This window comes from Acomys minous (genome assembly GCF_964271855.1).
Source record: "Acomys minous genome assembly, chromosome: 18".
Classification (NCBI taxonomy): Eukaryota; Metazoa; Chordata; class Mammalia; order Rodentia; family Muridae; genus Acomys; species Acomys minous.
Window position 1 is genome coordinate 67,800,406 of NC_140501.1, and position 15,768 is coordinate 67,816,173.

General features: G+C 54.7%; 2 protein-coding genes across 8 annotated transcripts; one reads left to right on the top strand and one right to left on the bottom strand.

The window, feature by feature from the left end:
• The first annotated feature begins 1,371 nt into the window (after positions 1-1,371).
• On the top strand, positions 1,372-15,623 carry ZNF219 (zinc finger protein 219). 7 transcript variants are annotated; one of them, XM_084767340.1, is made up of 5 exons: positions 1,376-1,618; positions 12,107-12,195; positions 12,474-13,902; positions 14,188-14,319; positions 14,551-15,623. In XM_084767340.1, the coding sequence occupies exons 2-5, from the start codon at positions 12,190-12,192 to the stop codon at positions 15,162-15,164; spliced, it is 2,181 nt and encodes a 726-aa protein (XP_084623466.1). In that variant the 5' UTR covers positions 1,376-1,618; positions 12,107-12,189; the 3' UTR covers positions 15,165-15,623. The 7 variants fall into 7 exon arrangements, with proteins under 7 accessions (XP_084623472.1, XP_084623466.1, XP_084623470.1 ...); XM_084767344.1 differs by lacking the exon at positions 1,376-1,618 and adding an exon at positions 2,110-2,406; XM_084767345.1 differs by lacking the exon at positions 1,376-1,618 and adding an exon at positions 2,413-2,560.
• On the bottom strand, positions 2,382-6,677 carry TMEM253 (transmembrane protein 253). The gene is made up of 8 exons (XM_084767370.1): positions 6,311-6,677; positions 5,043-5,190; positions 4,792-4,926; positions 4,296-4,406; positions 4,144-4,200; positions 3,526-3,636; positions 3,281-3,427; positions 2,382-2,958 (listed from the first exon to the last, which is right to left on the bottom strand). The coding sequence occupies exons 3-8, from the start codon at positions 4,897-4,899 to the stop codon at positions 2,878-2,880; spliced, it is 615 nt and encodes a 204-aa protein (XP_084623496.1). The 5' UTR covers positions 4,900-4,926; positions 5,043-5,190; positions 6,311-6,677; the 3' UTR covers positions 2,382-2,877.
• Positions 15,624-15,768: the final 145 nt, after the last annotated feature.

The window sequence follows — 15,768 nt, forward strand, 5'->3', positions numbered from 1 at the left end:
GCCTCTGCCTCCTGATAGGTGGGAGTCAACCCAAACTCATGCAATATATTTGCATTTAATAGACATTTAAATCTACAGTAGTACAGGCTGATTTTGACCCTTGAATTTAATTTTTTCACTATTATTTTAAAATCAGAGTCTTTTAAATTTCTGACTTCTATTAAAAATGAAAGCCATGGTCCTACCAGATCTGCAGCCACAAGTGGCCGCCACTGAATACAGACTCCATTTACCTCTCTACTTTGTACGGCTGACTTCCCACGAGTCCTGTTATCTCACACGCTATGTACCGTACTTCGAGTATTTACACTATGCTCAGCCTTCTTCGACAATTTTTTGATCTTGCAAGTGCCTCATAACTGTTTTTTGTTTTTGTTTTTTTCTTCAAGACAGGCTTTCTCTGTGTAGCCTCAGCTGTCCTGGACTCACTCTCTAGACCAGGCTGGCCTCGAACTCACAGGGATCCACCTGCCCCTGCCTCCCTGAGTGTTGGGATTCAAAGTATGCAGCACCACACCCAACCTTTAAATTTCTTTTCCTGTGTGACTCTGTTAGCCTCAGTAAGATAAACAGGAAAAATAAGATGTTCGGTTATGTGCACGGAGTACAATTCAGATGGACTGTACGTGCCTAAGCAACAGACACAGAATCTGGGTTTTCTGATAAGCAGCATTGTTATTTCTCCCAGGAATAATTTCACACGGAAGTTCACTGAAATAATGAAGTAGAAACAGGCACACTGCTAAAAGACAACTTCCAACTACTGAGCAATTCGAGATTCACCACAAATTCCCAACATTTTCCTCAAGTTATTTCCACTCCCCTCATCTTCCACATTGCCTGTCCCATGAAACGGTGTCTAGTTTTATCACTTAATTTGGCCAGTGAATTGTGATGGAAGGTAACAGCCAAAGGTGCACACTGAGACTGTCTTTAAGAAAAGAAAAGAAAAGAAAAGAAAAGAGAAAAGAAAAGAAAAGTGAGCCTCAGCATCTTAGGAGTCTTAATAATTTACAAAGAGCAAAGCTCCTTGCCCGTTATTCTGGACACGCAGTAATGACAAATAAAATCAGAATGTTTAGCCCTGAGCATTGTTAAGAGACCCATTTGCAGAGTCGCTGAGCTTCTCTTAAGATCCAGAATGCAACATCCAGGTTTCTGATCACAACAGAAAAAGCTGAGGGACAGCAAATTGCCGGTTTCCCCCCCATAGCTTCGTTGGCCACTAAGTCCTGACTTTGAAGAAAAATATTCTTTTCTCGGAGCCCTTCACAATTCCTGCAGTTTGATTGGGGGAAGAGAAGAAATGGAGGAGGCCCAGACCGCGTTCTCTCCATTCCAGAGCCTGATCCCAGAACTGTCTCCACCCACTAATACTCACACGTAACTTTGTCATAGGGCGACTATTACCACTCCCAAGGTGTCACAAACAGAAAGGATCTGCAGCTGGCGCCACTGCAATGTCAGGGCAAGCCAGCCAGGCTGCGCTCTAGCTTTACTGGTACCTGGGCTTGCCTGAGCCCGGAGAAGCAGCATTCTCTAGGGAAAGAAGCCTTCTCAAGTGGGAACAAAAATGATGTGAGCCGAACACCCATCCCGGGCACTATGTGAATTTGGGGTGAGTTCTCTTAGGCCTGGTCAATTTCTACTTTTCAGCAGCTACTAAGCTGCCCCCTGGCGCTACTGGGATCCACCGTTTTCCTGGGTTTTCCCCCCCAAACCGCCCGAGCCTGTCATCTTTGTACACTTGCAGAGGTCATAAGTGGTGTGGGCTCAGTGCAAGCAGAGCTCCAGCGACCGTGCCGCTGCAGGGATCAAAGGCCCGCCGGGGGCGGCCGAGAGACTGAGCCTGCGCAGTCTTGCTCCCGCCTTGGAAAGGGTGGCGGCCACGCGGGCTCGGTCCACCAGCGTGCTTGCTAGAGGCGGGAAAAGTCTTAGGTCTGTACCCCCCCCTACCCCCACCCCCCCGCCGCCTGCCCAGCCAGCCAGCCTGCCCTCTCCAGCGCCCGGCCCGGGGGGGAGGGGGCGAGGAGGGCCGGCGCCTCTGACTCATCATCTCCAACCCCCTTCTCGCGCGCGCTCCAAGTCTCAGGACTTTGAACCTGGGCGCTCGAGCGAGGGGCGCGGCGGCAGCACCTGGGCCAGCGCGGCTTGGCCAGGCGCCGGCCCCCAGCCTCTGCCTGTATCAGCAGCTGCAGGCAAGAGGGCTGGAGACCCACAGCCCGCTGCGGTTGCCTGGCCGCGGTGGCGGCGCCCCTGTGCGCGACGGCCCTCCCGGCTCCTCCCCCGCACGCGGGGCCAGTGGTCGCGTCCGAGGAAACTCGGCTAGGCCCTGCTCCCAGCGCCTCGCGTCACTCAGCAGATGCACAGCGCCTCCGCCGCCGAGGGAAGGCTCTTTATTTTCCAGTAGGTCACGGGGTATAGCGGGGCATCCTGGGATTTGTAGTCTTTGGTCAATTAGGCAAGGACCCGGATCCAAGGGAGACCTGGAAGACAACCGACGCGGATTCTGGGTTGGCCCGTGCAGCAACCGGGCTCGGAGTGGATGAGATTGTGAAAGGTGAATAGACGAAAACAGTGAGACGAGGCAGATGTAAAGCTGGGATGGAGAGGCAGGGAGCAAGAAGGCGAAGAATGCAAGGGAGGAAGCAGCTTGGCAAGGAGTGAGGTGAGGGAGGTCACTCGTTTAGATACTATCTTCCTCCAGTGGGGAAGAGAAGAGAGACGGCCTGGCTTGAGGGGAAACTGAGGTCACTCCTCTGGGCTTCGTGCACATCTTGGGGGAGTCCAGTTACAGTCCGAGGGAGGGGCACTATGCAGAAGTGGCTGGCGAAAGCCCCCTTGGCGTAGGCATTCAGTGGCACCTGTCTTGCCCACTCACTCATCTGTTCTACTTCCTGTGCTAGCCACCGTGGGACCGTCCTCCAAACCAGAAACCTCCTCCACCTCAGAGAGGCCCTGAAAACAGATGGGAGAAAATTTTAGGGTCAAGAAAGGAGAAACCCCAGGTAGAAGGAGACCCTCCCTCCCAGATTTCCCCGTCTTTCCAATAATACATTACAGCAGCATCTTAATGTTTACGCACGCAGGTGTATAGCCCCAATGCATCGTTAGATGCCCATTTCCTTCACAACCATCATTAGGGGTGCCAGAAAGCCAATCAGTTTCAACCCTTCGTTTCTGTCCCGCCCCACTACTGGCAAGTGGCACAGACTAGGACAGCCAGGAGACAAACTAGCTGGAAGTTAGCTGCGTCTGTCTGCCTCTCTGCACCCACTACCTCCTGTAGCTCCTGGTAGTGCAGACTTGACGTCTTGAAGCATCCTGGCTTCCTCTGGCTCAGCAAGAACAGGGCGTACGTTGAGGCCAGCACTCCCCCAAGGGTGAAGGCCTCGGCACTGAGTTCTAGCACCAGCAACCCTGTCAACTGCAAGGTAGCAGGGTGAGGATGCTTTTGTGGGCACAGCCCCTAGTCTCTTCTGCCCTTTCTCCCGCCCCTGCTCCTTTCTCCTCCTTCACCAGTACCTGGGAGGGGTCAGAAGAGGCAGGGCCCAAGGCTGTCTTCGTCACCTCTGTCACCACCGAGATGAATCCCAAGAGCAGGTTGAAGGTGTTGGATAACATCATGGCCCGTACCTACCAGTGAGCCAGCTCAGCCCCGGCCAGCCTAGGGGACTGACTCACTTCATCCCAAGCTCAGACTCTACCTACAACTTAGCTGGAGACAAAACTCAGACGCAGGACTGGTGGTGTGGGCCTATAAGCCCTGACATTTGGGAAGGCTGAGGCAGGAGGATCAAAAGTTCTAAGGCCTGGCTGGGCTACAGAAGACCATCCTGGCTAACTTACTGGGGGGGGGGTGGGGGTGGGGGTGGGGGGAGGGAGAGGAGATTTGGAGCTGTAGCTCAGGAGTAGTGTCTGCCGTTTGCGTATGGCTCTAGGTTCAATCCCCAGCAACACACACACACACACACACACACACACACACACACACACAATTCTGCTTCTATTTTCCTTCCTTCAAATAGGATCATTCATCCTCAAACGTTCTCACTTGCTTCAGACAGGGATCAATGTCTTTTTGTTTTGAGGGGTGTGTGAGAGAGAGAAGTGGGAGAACAGGCCTGCACTCCTTTGGCTCACCTTCCAGATGCGAGGTGCTCTCCGGAGCTCAAGGGTGATAACCCCAGTGAGGAGACCCTAAACAGCAAGCATGGCAAATTGTGAACCCTAAGTTTCATCAGAGAGGGGCTCCTAGGCCCTTCCTTTCCATCTTCCCTTACGGTGGGTCTTACCGAGGCTCCGGGCCACAGTGGCAGTGTTGTGGCCATGTGACAAGCAGGGATGAAGCAGGCAGCAGAGACAGCGAAGGGTACCATGGCTATTGCCAGCCATAGTTGGCTCACCTGGAGACCAGAGCGCGGCAGTTAGAGGGGCCTGTCAGAGAGTCTCTTTCCTTTTCACAGTGTTTTCATCTTTTAGACACCAGTGCTTGGGGTAAATGCAAGGCAGAGGGACGTAGGTATCCATAGGGCAGCTAAAAAAGTGAGATTTAAAAAGTAGACTCCATTTTTCCCCCCTTGTGCCTCATTTTGTAGTTTACGTACCCCTGTGTTTCCCCCAAAGGTAAAAAGGCAAGCCACTTGGAAATGATGGCTTTTGCTTTGTTCTCCCCACCTCACCCACCCACCCCAGCAGAGTTTCTGGCACACGGTACAGAATCCCTGAACATTGGTGGAGCTGAACTGGGTGCCATCAGCCGACACCTGAGGCAGGGCAACCTGGCCTCACCGCCAGCACCAGAAGGCTTCCGCTTTGCCTGTGTCTTGCCCAGTGCTGTAGCTTTTCCAGACGAACGCTGGGTCCCTCCTGTCTTGGCTGATCAGCATTTCGATCCATTTGTTCCCTTGACTATAAGGATTTTTCCTGGATTGGAAAAATTTCATTACGGGACCTTTTGGGGAAAGGGTACAAGCAACATCCTTCATTTACCTCTCTGCCCACTCCCACGTCACAGTGGAGGCCCGGAACCTTACACCTACCCAGTCTGAAGCAGTCGCTCCAATGGGTTGGAACTCCGCTGAGACACAGTATGTCTTAGGGGCCTGGTAGCCCAGAGCAGACAATCTTTTTCCTGGCACATAGTCTGTCAGAGCTGAGGTGTGGTGGGGCAAAGGTCACGGCGAGGGCCTGAAGAGCCAGGGAGTGGCCTGGTGTAGACATCGGCCCCAGTTCAGGCCACAAGCCACCCAGGCCTGCCTCAGATTTCCACTTACTGTCGCCCTATTTCTACCCATCTTCCTCAGGTTCACTTACTGCACCCCTATGAACAAAATCAGCCTAGAACTCAGTCTCTTCTTGTTTCCGTTCAGCCTTTCTTCTTCCGCTCCCCCCTCAAATTCTGTGTTACTGTCGGGCTTGCCCCCACCGGAACCCTACTTCCAGACCAGTCTGCATTCCCCTGGCTTTTCAGGGCAGTGTCTTCCTCTTCCTCACCTCTTTTTTTAAGGGTGGTCCTGGGGATCCATCCCAGGGCTTTGTGAGTGCTAAGCAAGCATCTGCTACTGAGCTAAATCTCCAGCCCTTTCTCCTTTCTTTCTTGAAGGATTCTCCCCCTCACCCCCCCACCCCGCACCCTCACCCTCGCCCCCTTTGAATTGGACTTTGACTGATTAAATGGAGGGAAAGCCCTGTAGCGTGGAGAATCTCAGTTGTGCCACTTTTCCAGGCTGGTGACGTTGGCTACCTAATTGTAACGTTATTTTATTTACTTGAGCTTCATTTTATTCCCTGGTAAACAGAATTAACAACAATATGCCCCCCCCCCAAGGGTAGTTGATTCCAGGGTTGTGAGCACAGGGCCACTGATGACGCTGAGAAGGTCTGTATGGGCAGATGCGCTGGCTGTCCACACCCCACAGGGCTTGCTCACAAGCTATGGTGAGAACATTTATTCCCGCACTTAAGAAAGAGAGCTCGCCGGTCTGAGTGTATACTTTGGAGGTCTAGGGGTGACACCACCTGTGCTTGTGTCCCTGATCTGTCTGTCTGACCTCAGTCAAGTTGCTTGATGTCTTTCCGTATCTTTAAAGGGAAATTAACAGCACCAGTCTCAGGGGGTGGCCTTGAGCACGAAGACAAAATGCATACGGATTAGTTTAGCCCAGGACACACTACATAAGGAGGTGGCTATTATTATTTAACTACCGAAAAATAAAAGAAACTGAGCCAGGCGATCCCTGGGACTTTGAGGCCCTACAGAAAGGGAAGGAAAGTGCCTCTTCTCATGAGCCACATCTGCCCTACTCACTGTTGAGCCAACATCATTGGAGCACTGTATCCATGCTGATTTCCTGGGCACGGGAATTGCAGTTTAAAGGGAACCAGATAGCTGTTTGTGCCTGGTTCCTCTCTTTCCAATCATTAAGAGAGTTGACTTTATTTAATGACAAGGTTGAGATGCAGGCCTTTCTAGGCGGATGCCTGGATTTGCAAGTCGGTGGATGGAGACCTCCAGCCTCCTTTTCCTTACCTGTAAATGGGAGCTTATATTAGAGGATTACTGGAAAGATCTCATGCTGCTAAATACTTGAACAAGCATCGAGTAAATATTGACTAAATCTGAGTATGCCACTGAGGAGTGTGCAGCTACTGTTTGGGCTATAATCGAGTAAAGAGAAAGTATCACATCCCCCCTCCTCCCTGCATCCGCCCCCCCCCCCCGCCCGCCCCAGTGTTGAGCACAGCGCCGGTGCTCAGTAAGCATTCAGTAAATATTGTTGCGTTGAAGAGCCATTAAAGTGTCTTAAAGAATGGAAAATAGGATTCGTGAAGCCGGAGCGAGAAGTGTTTATCAAGAACGGCAAAGGCGGAAGAGTAACTTTAATAATGTTTCTTGTACGGCAGACATTAACTATCTCTATAATCGCCCCTCCTCCTCTCCCAAAAGAGAGACAAATTGTAAGGGAGAGGCTTTGAGATAAAACCCCAGGAAGAACTTCCCGAGCCTGTGCATGTTGGGGCAGAAGCAGCGGCAGAGCCAACTCCTTCCCTGGTATGTCCGGGTCTAGGGTGGGAGGGGCAGCCTGCTTGGAGGCTGGGGGAAGGACAAGATGACCTTTCACAATCTCCTCCAGTCCCCTCGAGGAACGGTCTGCGCGCCCCACCCCCGCCCCCTCCTCCTCGCGCGGCACCCCCCGGACCCCCCAAGGCCCGCACCCCCTGGCGGCCGCCTCTTGCCGCTTCAGGGGTCCCCCGGCCCCGGAGCCCAAGCGCGCAGCCCGCCGCGCCGCCCCCCGCATGCTAATGGCCGGGCCGCCTCCCGCCGCACACAATGCGGGCCGGGCCGGGGGCGGAGGGCCGGGGAGGGGCGGGGGCCGGGCCGGGGGCGGGGGGGCCGGGGCCCGGCGCATCTCCCCCGGCCCCACGTAACGCTGACGCCCGCGCCGCCGGCCCGCCGCCGCCGCCGCCCGCGCCGCCGCCCGCCGGGGCTCGTGAGTAGCCGCTCCCCCCGCGCCCCCCCGCCGCCGCCCTCCCCGCCCCTCCCGGAGGGGGCGCGCGCGGAGCAGGTGCAGGGGGCGGGGGCGGGGGAGGGGCGCCGCGCGGCCCCGGCAAACTTCGCCCACAGCTTCGGGGGGCGGGGTGGGGGCGGCGGGGCCGGCGTGAGAGTTGGGGGGGGTGCCCGGGGAAGGGGGCCAGGTGGGAGATCCGGGAGCCCCGCACGGAGGGGAGGGCCGGGGCGCGGGGCGGGGGCGCGCGGCTTTGTAGGGGCCGTGAGGCCGGCCGCCGCGGCCTGGGGTGCACGGAGGTCTTGGGGGTGCGTGTTGGGAGAGCCGGGAGCGTAGTGGAGGTGCGCCCCCAGCCCAGCCCAGGTGCAGCCGGTGGGGGTGGGGGAAGGAGCCCTAACTCTCGGAGACCCGGCAGGGCACGGGTGTGGGGGGGGAGGGGAGAGGATGGGGGTGCTTCTCTCTGTGTCCCAAACAAAGTGTCACAAAGAGCTCGGCCCGCGGCTGCCGCGGAGGCGGCTGTTTCTCCGCTTTTGTTCTCCTGGCCCGGGGTAGCTTGAGCTCTGGCCTCCCTATCTCCCAACCCTGCCCCCATGATCCTCCTGGACTGTTTTCCGCGGGTGGAGTGTGGGGTGTGCTGGTGGAGTCCCTTGTGTGAGATCACAGGTCGTGCTCTGCTTGCCTACCAGTTTTTCAGAAGGGTATTTTCCCAGAGGGGGTCTCCTTCCCACCTCCCAGCGTGAGAACGGAGGCTCACACAGGCACTAATCCTGACTTTTAGGGCCAGCTCCAGTTAAAGGGACTTAAAAGCTGTATGTATGTCCTCCTTACCCCCCAATCCCAGGCTCCTCAGAACTTTCAGAATCGGGGTCAAGTTAGGACATGCTAGAACATGGGTCTAGGCTAAGATTGTGTGTGTGTGTGTGTGTGTGTGTGTGGGCGGGCACGCGTGCCTGTTTTGGGGGGGGGAGGAGGTGTTGTACCTCCCTCTCACCTCTTTATAGTTATTTGGGAGCCAACGATTGCAATTTCTTGTCCCTGCCCCTCCCCCCAGCCCTTTTACAAGAACTCACACTTAAAAGGTCCAGGTGCAGTTCAGTGTGGATTTTCTGAAGCATCATCTCTCAGAGCAGTGAGGTTCAGAGAGCCGTGGAGAGGCCATGAGAGTGAATGGTCATGTTCTCCAGGTGGTCTTGATCTGGGCTGTCTAATAAACCCCCCTTCCGTGTAATCTCATCTAGTGCTGTGCTTCATATTTGTTAGCTGATTTAGGAGAGGGGAGATTGCCAACAGGGGGGAAAAATCATGTGTTAGGGATGACCAGAGGCCTAATTACTGCTAGGCCCCCAGAGACCCTGATCCATTGCTACTGAACACTGGACCTTAAAAATTGTCGAATGGCAAGATTTGGGGTGGGAGGGGCAGTCTTTTTGGTCCTTTATTTAGCTGGTTCTTCGGTAACTCCTTTTATCACCCATCCATCCCCTGTAAGATTTGGTGGTCCACGCCGCTTCTGCACCAGCGCTCCTAGCATGTGAAAGTAATTGGCCTGTTGCTTTGGAAATATTTCTAATTTGTAACGCTGGTCCTGCGTCCCTGCAAAAGAGAGACAGGAGCACGGTAACCCCTGATTCCCACTGGGTGTGGAAAGTAGGTCAGTGCAGTTCTCCAGCCAAGGCTCAGGGGTGGTGTTTAAGCCTTGAGTATAGAAAAATGTGAGGATTGTCCACCGGCAATGCATGTCTGACTTAGGTTCCAAACCAGGTCACGGGCTTACTCTGTTGTCTCTCTCCCCTACTGAGAGCAGTTTATGAGATCTGGTGCCTGACACCTGGTTTGATGTGGAGATGGCGGAAGCCATCTTGACTGAGCCTGGGAGGGCTCGGTGGATTTTTTGTTACTGATTTCAGGCCACCTTTTGGGAAACTTCCCCTGAGGAGAAGTTCATCTTTCCGTTTGTGCCTTCTTACGTGTCACTGCTTTCCACCCTGGACACATGCAGAAGGGTGGCATTTCTTCTTGTGTGTGGGAGGAAGCCTTGCCTTGTTTCTCCTCTTTTTGCCTCAGATATTAGGCCATTTTCCTATGAGACATTTTGCTTGGCGTTTAGCAGGCAATTTTAGAGGCCCTAGAATCTGCTCAGAGTATGTGCCCATAGGTTAGTCAGCTATGACCATGCAGTATTCACACACACACACACACACACACACACACACACACACACACACACCCTCCCTCCCAGCCATCTGCTTCCTCTGAATATACCAGATTGGCTGTACACCAGGATGTTCCGGGAATCCCCAGGAAAGCAACAGAATGTGATGGACTCAAATACGATGATGCCTCAGTAACTCATTCCAGGATGTACAAACTGTAACTGTTATGGCATTCTGTAAATTCTCTAAAATTTTTCTAGGTTTGTGTATTTCCTATTCTATTTCAGTGACATCCAAAGGCCAAAAGTAATTCCTCATAGTTTCTCTGATAGCCTTCCATAGTTTGCAAATAGGGTTCTTTTTTTCCCCCTTCAGTTTTTTTGTTTGGTGGTGGTTGTTGTTTCTAATGGTCTTTTGAGACAGGGTTTCTCTGGGTAGCCCTGGCTGTCCTAGAACTAACTCTGTAGACCAGTCTGTCTTCAAACTCACAGAGATCCACCTGCCTCTGCCTCTCGAGTGCTGGACTTAAAGACGTGTGCCACCACCATGCCTGGCACTTCCTTCAGTTTTTAATCCATTAGTTTCTGTGTTCTCTGGTTCTAAAATGGCCTATGTGGCCTCTCTAGCACTTCCTAGCCCTTATCTGTGGTGCTGAGGTAGCCAAAGTGGCATCTCTAGTAGCCCATTGCACTCTCCATGGTACTGAAGGAATGGCCATTTGTTTTAACATCTCTTTGGTGGTGCCCCCCCCCCCCCACAGAAGAGTCCCCAGGGACTACAAATATAAATTTAGTATAACTCATTTCACAGAAGGTAAACTGAGAGATTAAGTGAGTCACCGAAGGCTGTAAGAGAAAGGCTTACAATAGACTTGTTCTATTCTAAGGCCCCAGTGAAGGGTTTATTTGGAGGATTACCTAGGACAGGAATAGGTGCCTGAATTTGGACCCACAGAAACACATCTTAGCTGTCAGTGGTTGTCTAGTGGTGCTGCTGGGGCAGGACATTTTATTAGTTTATCTGTTAGTGCTCTCAAAAGTGAGACTCTGCATGTGTCAGGTGTCTGCCCCTTCACATCCACTCAATGTTGAAAATTAAACTTTAGACACCCCCCCCCCCAAGTCTTTTCTTTGCCCTGATAAGCAGGGCTCACTCCTGGCCTAGTTCTCTTCAATTAAACATTTGTAAGTAAAGTAATGCTTGAGTCCTCCTCTTCTTTCTTAGAAACCCTTTTCAGTTTCATAATTCTCATTGTAAGGAAGTTTATTGTTAAATATGATGTCTGAGGTTAAAAAAAAAAGCTAGGCCCAAGTTCACGTAGTCTGAACAAGATATGATGCTATGTGAAAGGAGGAAGGTAGATTGGATGGCCATCCACCAAAGCCCACATTCCATGCCCTTCTCAGCAGTTAAATATCGGGAAAAACCTCCCATCACCTTCCTCTTCCTCTGCTCTCTTCTTCCCAGCCCTGTGCAGCACTTGTCAGGGCTAGGGAATTTTAGATGGAGAATTTTAACCCCTTCCTGCCCAGAGCATGTGTGGATCCCCCTATCTGTGCAGATGGCAAGGCCCCGCCCCCCGTCCCTCACTCCAGCCTCTTGAGCTCAGAGCCAGTGTAATCCTCCTCTTGTGTGAGGAAGCCTCTCCCCTGCGGAGAGGAGGAAAGCCTGCTTCGGAACAGCTCTGGACAAAGGGGCTGAGATGCCCCATCAAACCACAGCCTCCAAGGTTTGAAACGGGGTGAAACCTAAATGGGGGTGTGCAGTTTGTAAGCCCCTTCCCTAGGCTGGTAGTGCCCCTTAACTTCCACGCCTCCCCCAACTCTCTTCATTGCCTCTGTAGCTGGCTCTCCCTTCATGCCCCTCCCCCTCTGTCTCCAGACTCTGCTGCTGGGAGGTGTTTCTCTCCCATGCATGAATGAGTCTCTGTAATGAATGGAAATGAATGGATCAGGAATCCAGGCAGGGGGAGGGGGAGGAGGAGCGACCAGAAGACTGGGTGCCGGCAGCAGCAAGCAGGAGGAACCTGGAGGGATTCTGGCTGACTGGCCCTGGGTCTGAGAGGAGCTGATACCACTCGGATAACAGGAGGATGGCTAGCACTCCACATTTGTTTATCCAGTGGCACAGCCCAACGAGAGCGGAAGAGGGGTATACCATGATGGCCTCCCACGTGTGTGTGTGTGTGTGTGTGTGTGTGTGTGTGTGTGTGTGTGTGTGTGGTGGCTCTGAACTAGGCGTTTAAAACATCTTTCGGGGGAGGAAGTTTTATCATGCAAGCTGGCAGATCAAGGGGTGCAAGTTTCGAGGACAACAAGCATGTCTAACCTCAAGATCCAAATAGGAAGACGGGATGGGCTTTAAGAATACAGGCTGCTAAGTGGGATGACTTTACTACTGAAAGCCAGGGCTCATCTTTCCTCCAATCACTCTGTCTTGTTTTAGCACCTCCGCACCTGTTGCCTTCATTAGCAGCTTTTCTTCCTCCTCCTTCCAATCCTCAGAACCAAAGAATGTGAACGGGGTCCATGGAGGTGAGTGAAGTTCTGTCCAAGGTGTTCTCTCTTCTGCCTACTTATTTATTTATTTTTCCTATTATGGCCACATATGTTACTACCTTGGCCCCAGTATCTAACTTCCACCCATCCCACAACTTCTGGAGGTGAGAGGCACCAGTGTACCCAGGTCAGGCCCTACCCAACCTACATACACACTCCTCTTTCTGTTCATCGTGCCCTTGATGCCGTTGCATTTTCTACAGATCGGCCTTGGCCTTTTCCACCTCTTCCTCTACGTGCATCTTTCCCCACAGGGCTCACGTCCCCGCATCCTGGTTGGCCACCTCGAGCCTTCCCCACCAGCCTTCGACGGCGAGCTGGATCTGCAGCGCTACTCCAACGGACCAGGTGTGAGCGCCGGGTCGCCTGGGATGGGAGCAGTGGCCTGGTCTGAGACTCGTACAGGCGAACGGCGCTTCCCTTGTCCTGTGTGCGGAAAGCGCTTCCGATTCAATTCCATCCTGGCTTTGCACTTGCGAGCCCACCCGGGCGCCCAAGCCTTCCAGTGTCCACATTGCGGCCACCGCGCAACTCAGCGGGCTCTGCTGCGCTCACATCTCCGAACGCATCAGCCCGAGCGTCCACGCAGCCCTGCTGCACGGCTGTTGCTGGAGTTGGAGGAACGCGCCCTGCTACGTGAAGCCCGACTGGGGAGAGCCAGAAGCTCAGGGGGTATGCAGTCGAGCCCGGCCGCAGAGGGCCTGGCGCGCCCTCAGGCTCCATCTTCATCTGCCTTCCGTTGCCCTTTCTGCAAAGGCAAGTTTCGCACCTCAGCGGAGCGAGAACGCCACCTGCATATCCTGCACAGGCCCTGGAAGTGCAGCTTGTGCAGTTTTGGCTCCAGCCAGGAGGAGGAGTTGCTACACCACAGTCTGACGGCACACGGGGCTCCCGAGCGCCCCCTGGCGGCTGCTTCTACGCCTGAACCCCAGCCTCCACCCCAGCCCGAACCCAGATCTGCCCTTGAGCCTGAGCCTGAGCCTGAATCTGAACCTAGGCCAGAGCCTGAACGTGAGGCGAACCCGGCCCCGACTCCTGCAGCTCCGGAGGAGCCCCCTGCGCCACCTGAGTTCCGTTGCCAGGTGTGCGGCCAGAGCTTTACACAGTCCTGGTTTCTCAAGGGTCACATGCGTAAGCACAAGGCCTCCTTTGATCATGCATGCCCTGTGTGTGGCCGCTGCTTCAAGGAGCCCTGGTTCCTTAAGAACCACATGAAGGTGCACACCAGCAAGCTGGGTCCTTTACGTACCCCAGGGCCTGGCTCCGTGCCTGCCAGGGCCCCTCAGCCTCCTGACCTGAGCCTGCTGGCTTATGAGCCACTGGGCCCTGCGCTTCTCCTGGCCCCAGCACCCACCCCGGCTGAGCGCCGAGAGCCCCCGAGCCTCTTAGGCTACCTGAGTGTACGAGCCGGGGAAGTACGGCCCAATGGTGAGGGCGCCGACCCTGGAGGTGGCCGGAGCTATGGAGGATTCCGCCCACTGCCTTCAGCTCCTCCCAACCGGGCTCGGCGACAGCGAACAGAAGAGCCAGAGGAGGAAGAAGAAGTCGGAGAGACAGAAGAGGAAAGCTGGGCCCGAGGCAGGTCGATGGGCTCCCTGACTTCCCTGCACCCCCACCCAGGTGAGGGGTCAGGACAGTCTGCACCTGCCATGGGGGCCCAGGCAAGATCTACAGCCACGCAAGGTATGTAACGCTATTTCCTCTCCAGGTTATCTGCATTTGGTCCCAACACTTTGTCCAGCACTCCTGTAGTTTCCTTTTCAGAGGACCATCTTTGATTTCTCTTGGGCTGCTGGCCTCCCTTCCCCCCTTTTCCCTACTGGAAGCTTTGTGCCTTCCTAAGGGTATTGACAAATCTATGTTCCCGTCCAAGCCCCTTCCTCTTGTGCCCGGGGGATGGAGGGTATATTGGGTACCTGACCTGGACAAGGCACGGATGCCCTATAACTTCCTTTTAACGTGTTGCAGAAGAAAACGGGCTATTGGTTGGAGGGACCCGATCTGAAGCTGGCCGAGGGGCCACTGGCAAGGACTGCCCCTTCTGTGGAAAATCCTTCCGCTCGGCGCATCACCTGAAAGTGCATCTTCGAGTGCACACAGGTGAGGGAGGCATTCCTCATGGGGGAGGGTCTGGGAGCAACGAAAAGGCTGGAGGACATGCTGGGCACCTTCCAGATCTGCCAGGAAAGATCATCTAAACCACCTAGTGGGGAGGCAGCATTTGTCCCTGGTCCTTGGGATGAAGTTTGTATATTGAGCAAAATACCAATGTGGGTGTGCAAGTGATAGTGACCCCCTGACCTCCCTACTCACTCTACCTGCTCTTCCCAGGTGAGCGTCCCTACAAGTGTCCACACTGCGACTATGCAGGGACCCAGTCGGGCTCGCTCAAATATCACCTTCAGCGTCACCATCGAGAGCAGAGGAGCAGTGCAGGTCCCGGACCACCTCCAGAACCCCCGCCCCCTTCCCAGCGGGGCTCAGCCTCACTGCAGGCGCAGTCGGGAGCTAAGCCAACTCAGGCTTCTGTCACCTGGGTAGAGGGCACTGCAAATACCCGGCCTCCTTCAAGCAGCAGCGGACCAGGGTCCCGTAGGAAGCCTGCCAGCCCTGGGAGGACCCTGCGCAACGGGCGAGGTGGTGAGGCCGAACCCCTGGACCTGTCCTTACGGGCGGGCCCGGGAGGTGAGGCCGGGTCAGGGGGTGCCCTTCACCGCTGCCTCTTCTGCCCCTTTGCCACTGGAGCTCCTGAGCTCATGGCCTTGCATCTGCAAGTACACCACAGCCGTCGGGCTCGGGGCCGCCGGCAGCCCCGGGCTGACACATCTCCACCCTATGTCCGAGCACCATCAGGAGAGACCCCTCCCAGTCCTCCACTGGAAGAGGAGGGCAGCCCAGGGCTGTCTAGATCTGGAGAGGCAGGTCTTGGGGGCCAAGAGCGGTAGGGAGCCCTCTTAGGAGTGATTAGCTTAGCAAGCTTACCCCGCAAGAGCGGGGAAGTGCTAGAGGTAGTTGGGTAGAGCAGCCAGCAGGGAGCAGTGTGGGACCCGTATCCCAGCCCAAGGTGGACCAAGAGGTAAAAGTGGGCAGTGGGTGAAGGAGGGTCGGCAAGCGATACCCACCCAGCCCAGGGGAGTCACAGTGCCTTAGAAGTGGCAGAGGTGAGGGTCAAAGAACGGGGTCCTAGGGCTGGTAGAGGATGTGTTCCTGTTGAGGAGCCACTCTGCCAGTTTCTGCTGGTCCATAGGCATGAGAGTTTATTTTTGTATAAGGGGTGGGGGTGGGGGCACTGTACCCTTCTAGGCCTGTCAGGGGCCCTGTAGACGTTGCTATTTTTGGTACGATTCCTGTCATCCCTGTTGAAGAGTCATGTCCCCAATAAACAGGTGTCTTGAGGCACAAGGCCCTGTGTGTGTCCGCCTGTGTTTTTGCTCTGCCTAGGCACTTCATTATCAAGGCGCTTGATAAGGATGCAGAACTTTGCTTTACCACCCTCCCCATTCCCCCCTCCCCCCCCAGACTTCAGATCCAGTAACTCTGCATGGTCCC

Coding starts and splice junctions, on each gene's coding strand:
- ZNF219 (XM_084767340.1), top strand. Junction 13,903..14,187: donor AAGATCTACAGCCACGCAAG/GTATGTAACGCT, acceptor AACGTGTTGCAG/AAGAAAACGGGCTATTGGTT. Junction 14,320..14,550: donor GCATCTTCGAGTGCACACAG/GTGAGGGAGGCA, acceptor TGCTCTTCCCAG/GTGAGCGTCCCTACAAGTGT.
- TMEM253 (XM_084767370.1), bottom strand. CDS start 4,899: ATGGATCGAAATGCTGATCAGCCAAGACAGGAGGGACCCAGCGTTCGT. Junction 4,407..4,791: donor GAAGCCTTCTGGTGCTGGCG/GTGAGGCCAGGT, acceptor TCTGGTCTCCAG/GTGAGCCAACTATGGCTGGC. Junction 4,201..4,295: donor CACTGTGGCCCGGAGCCTCG/GTAAGACCCACC, acceptor CTTGCTGTTTAG/GGTCTCCTCACTGGGGTTAT.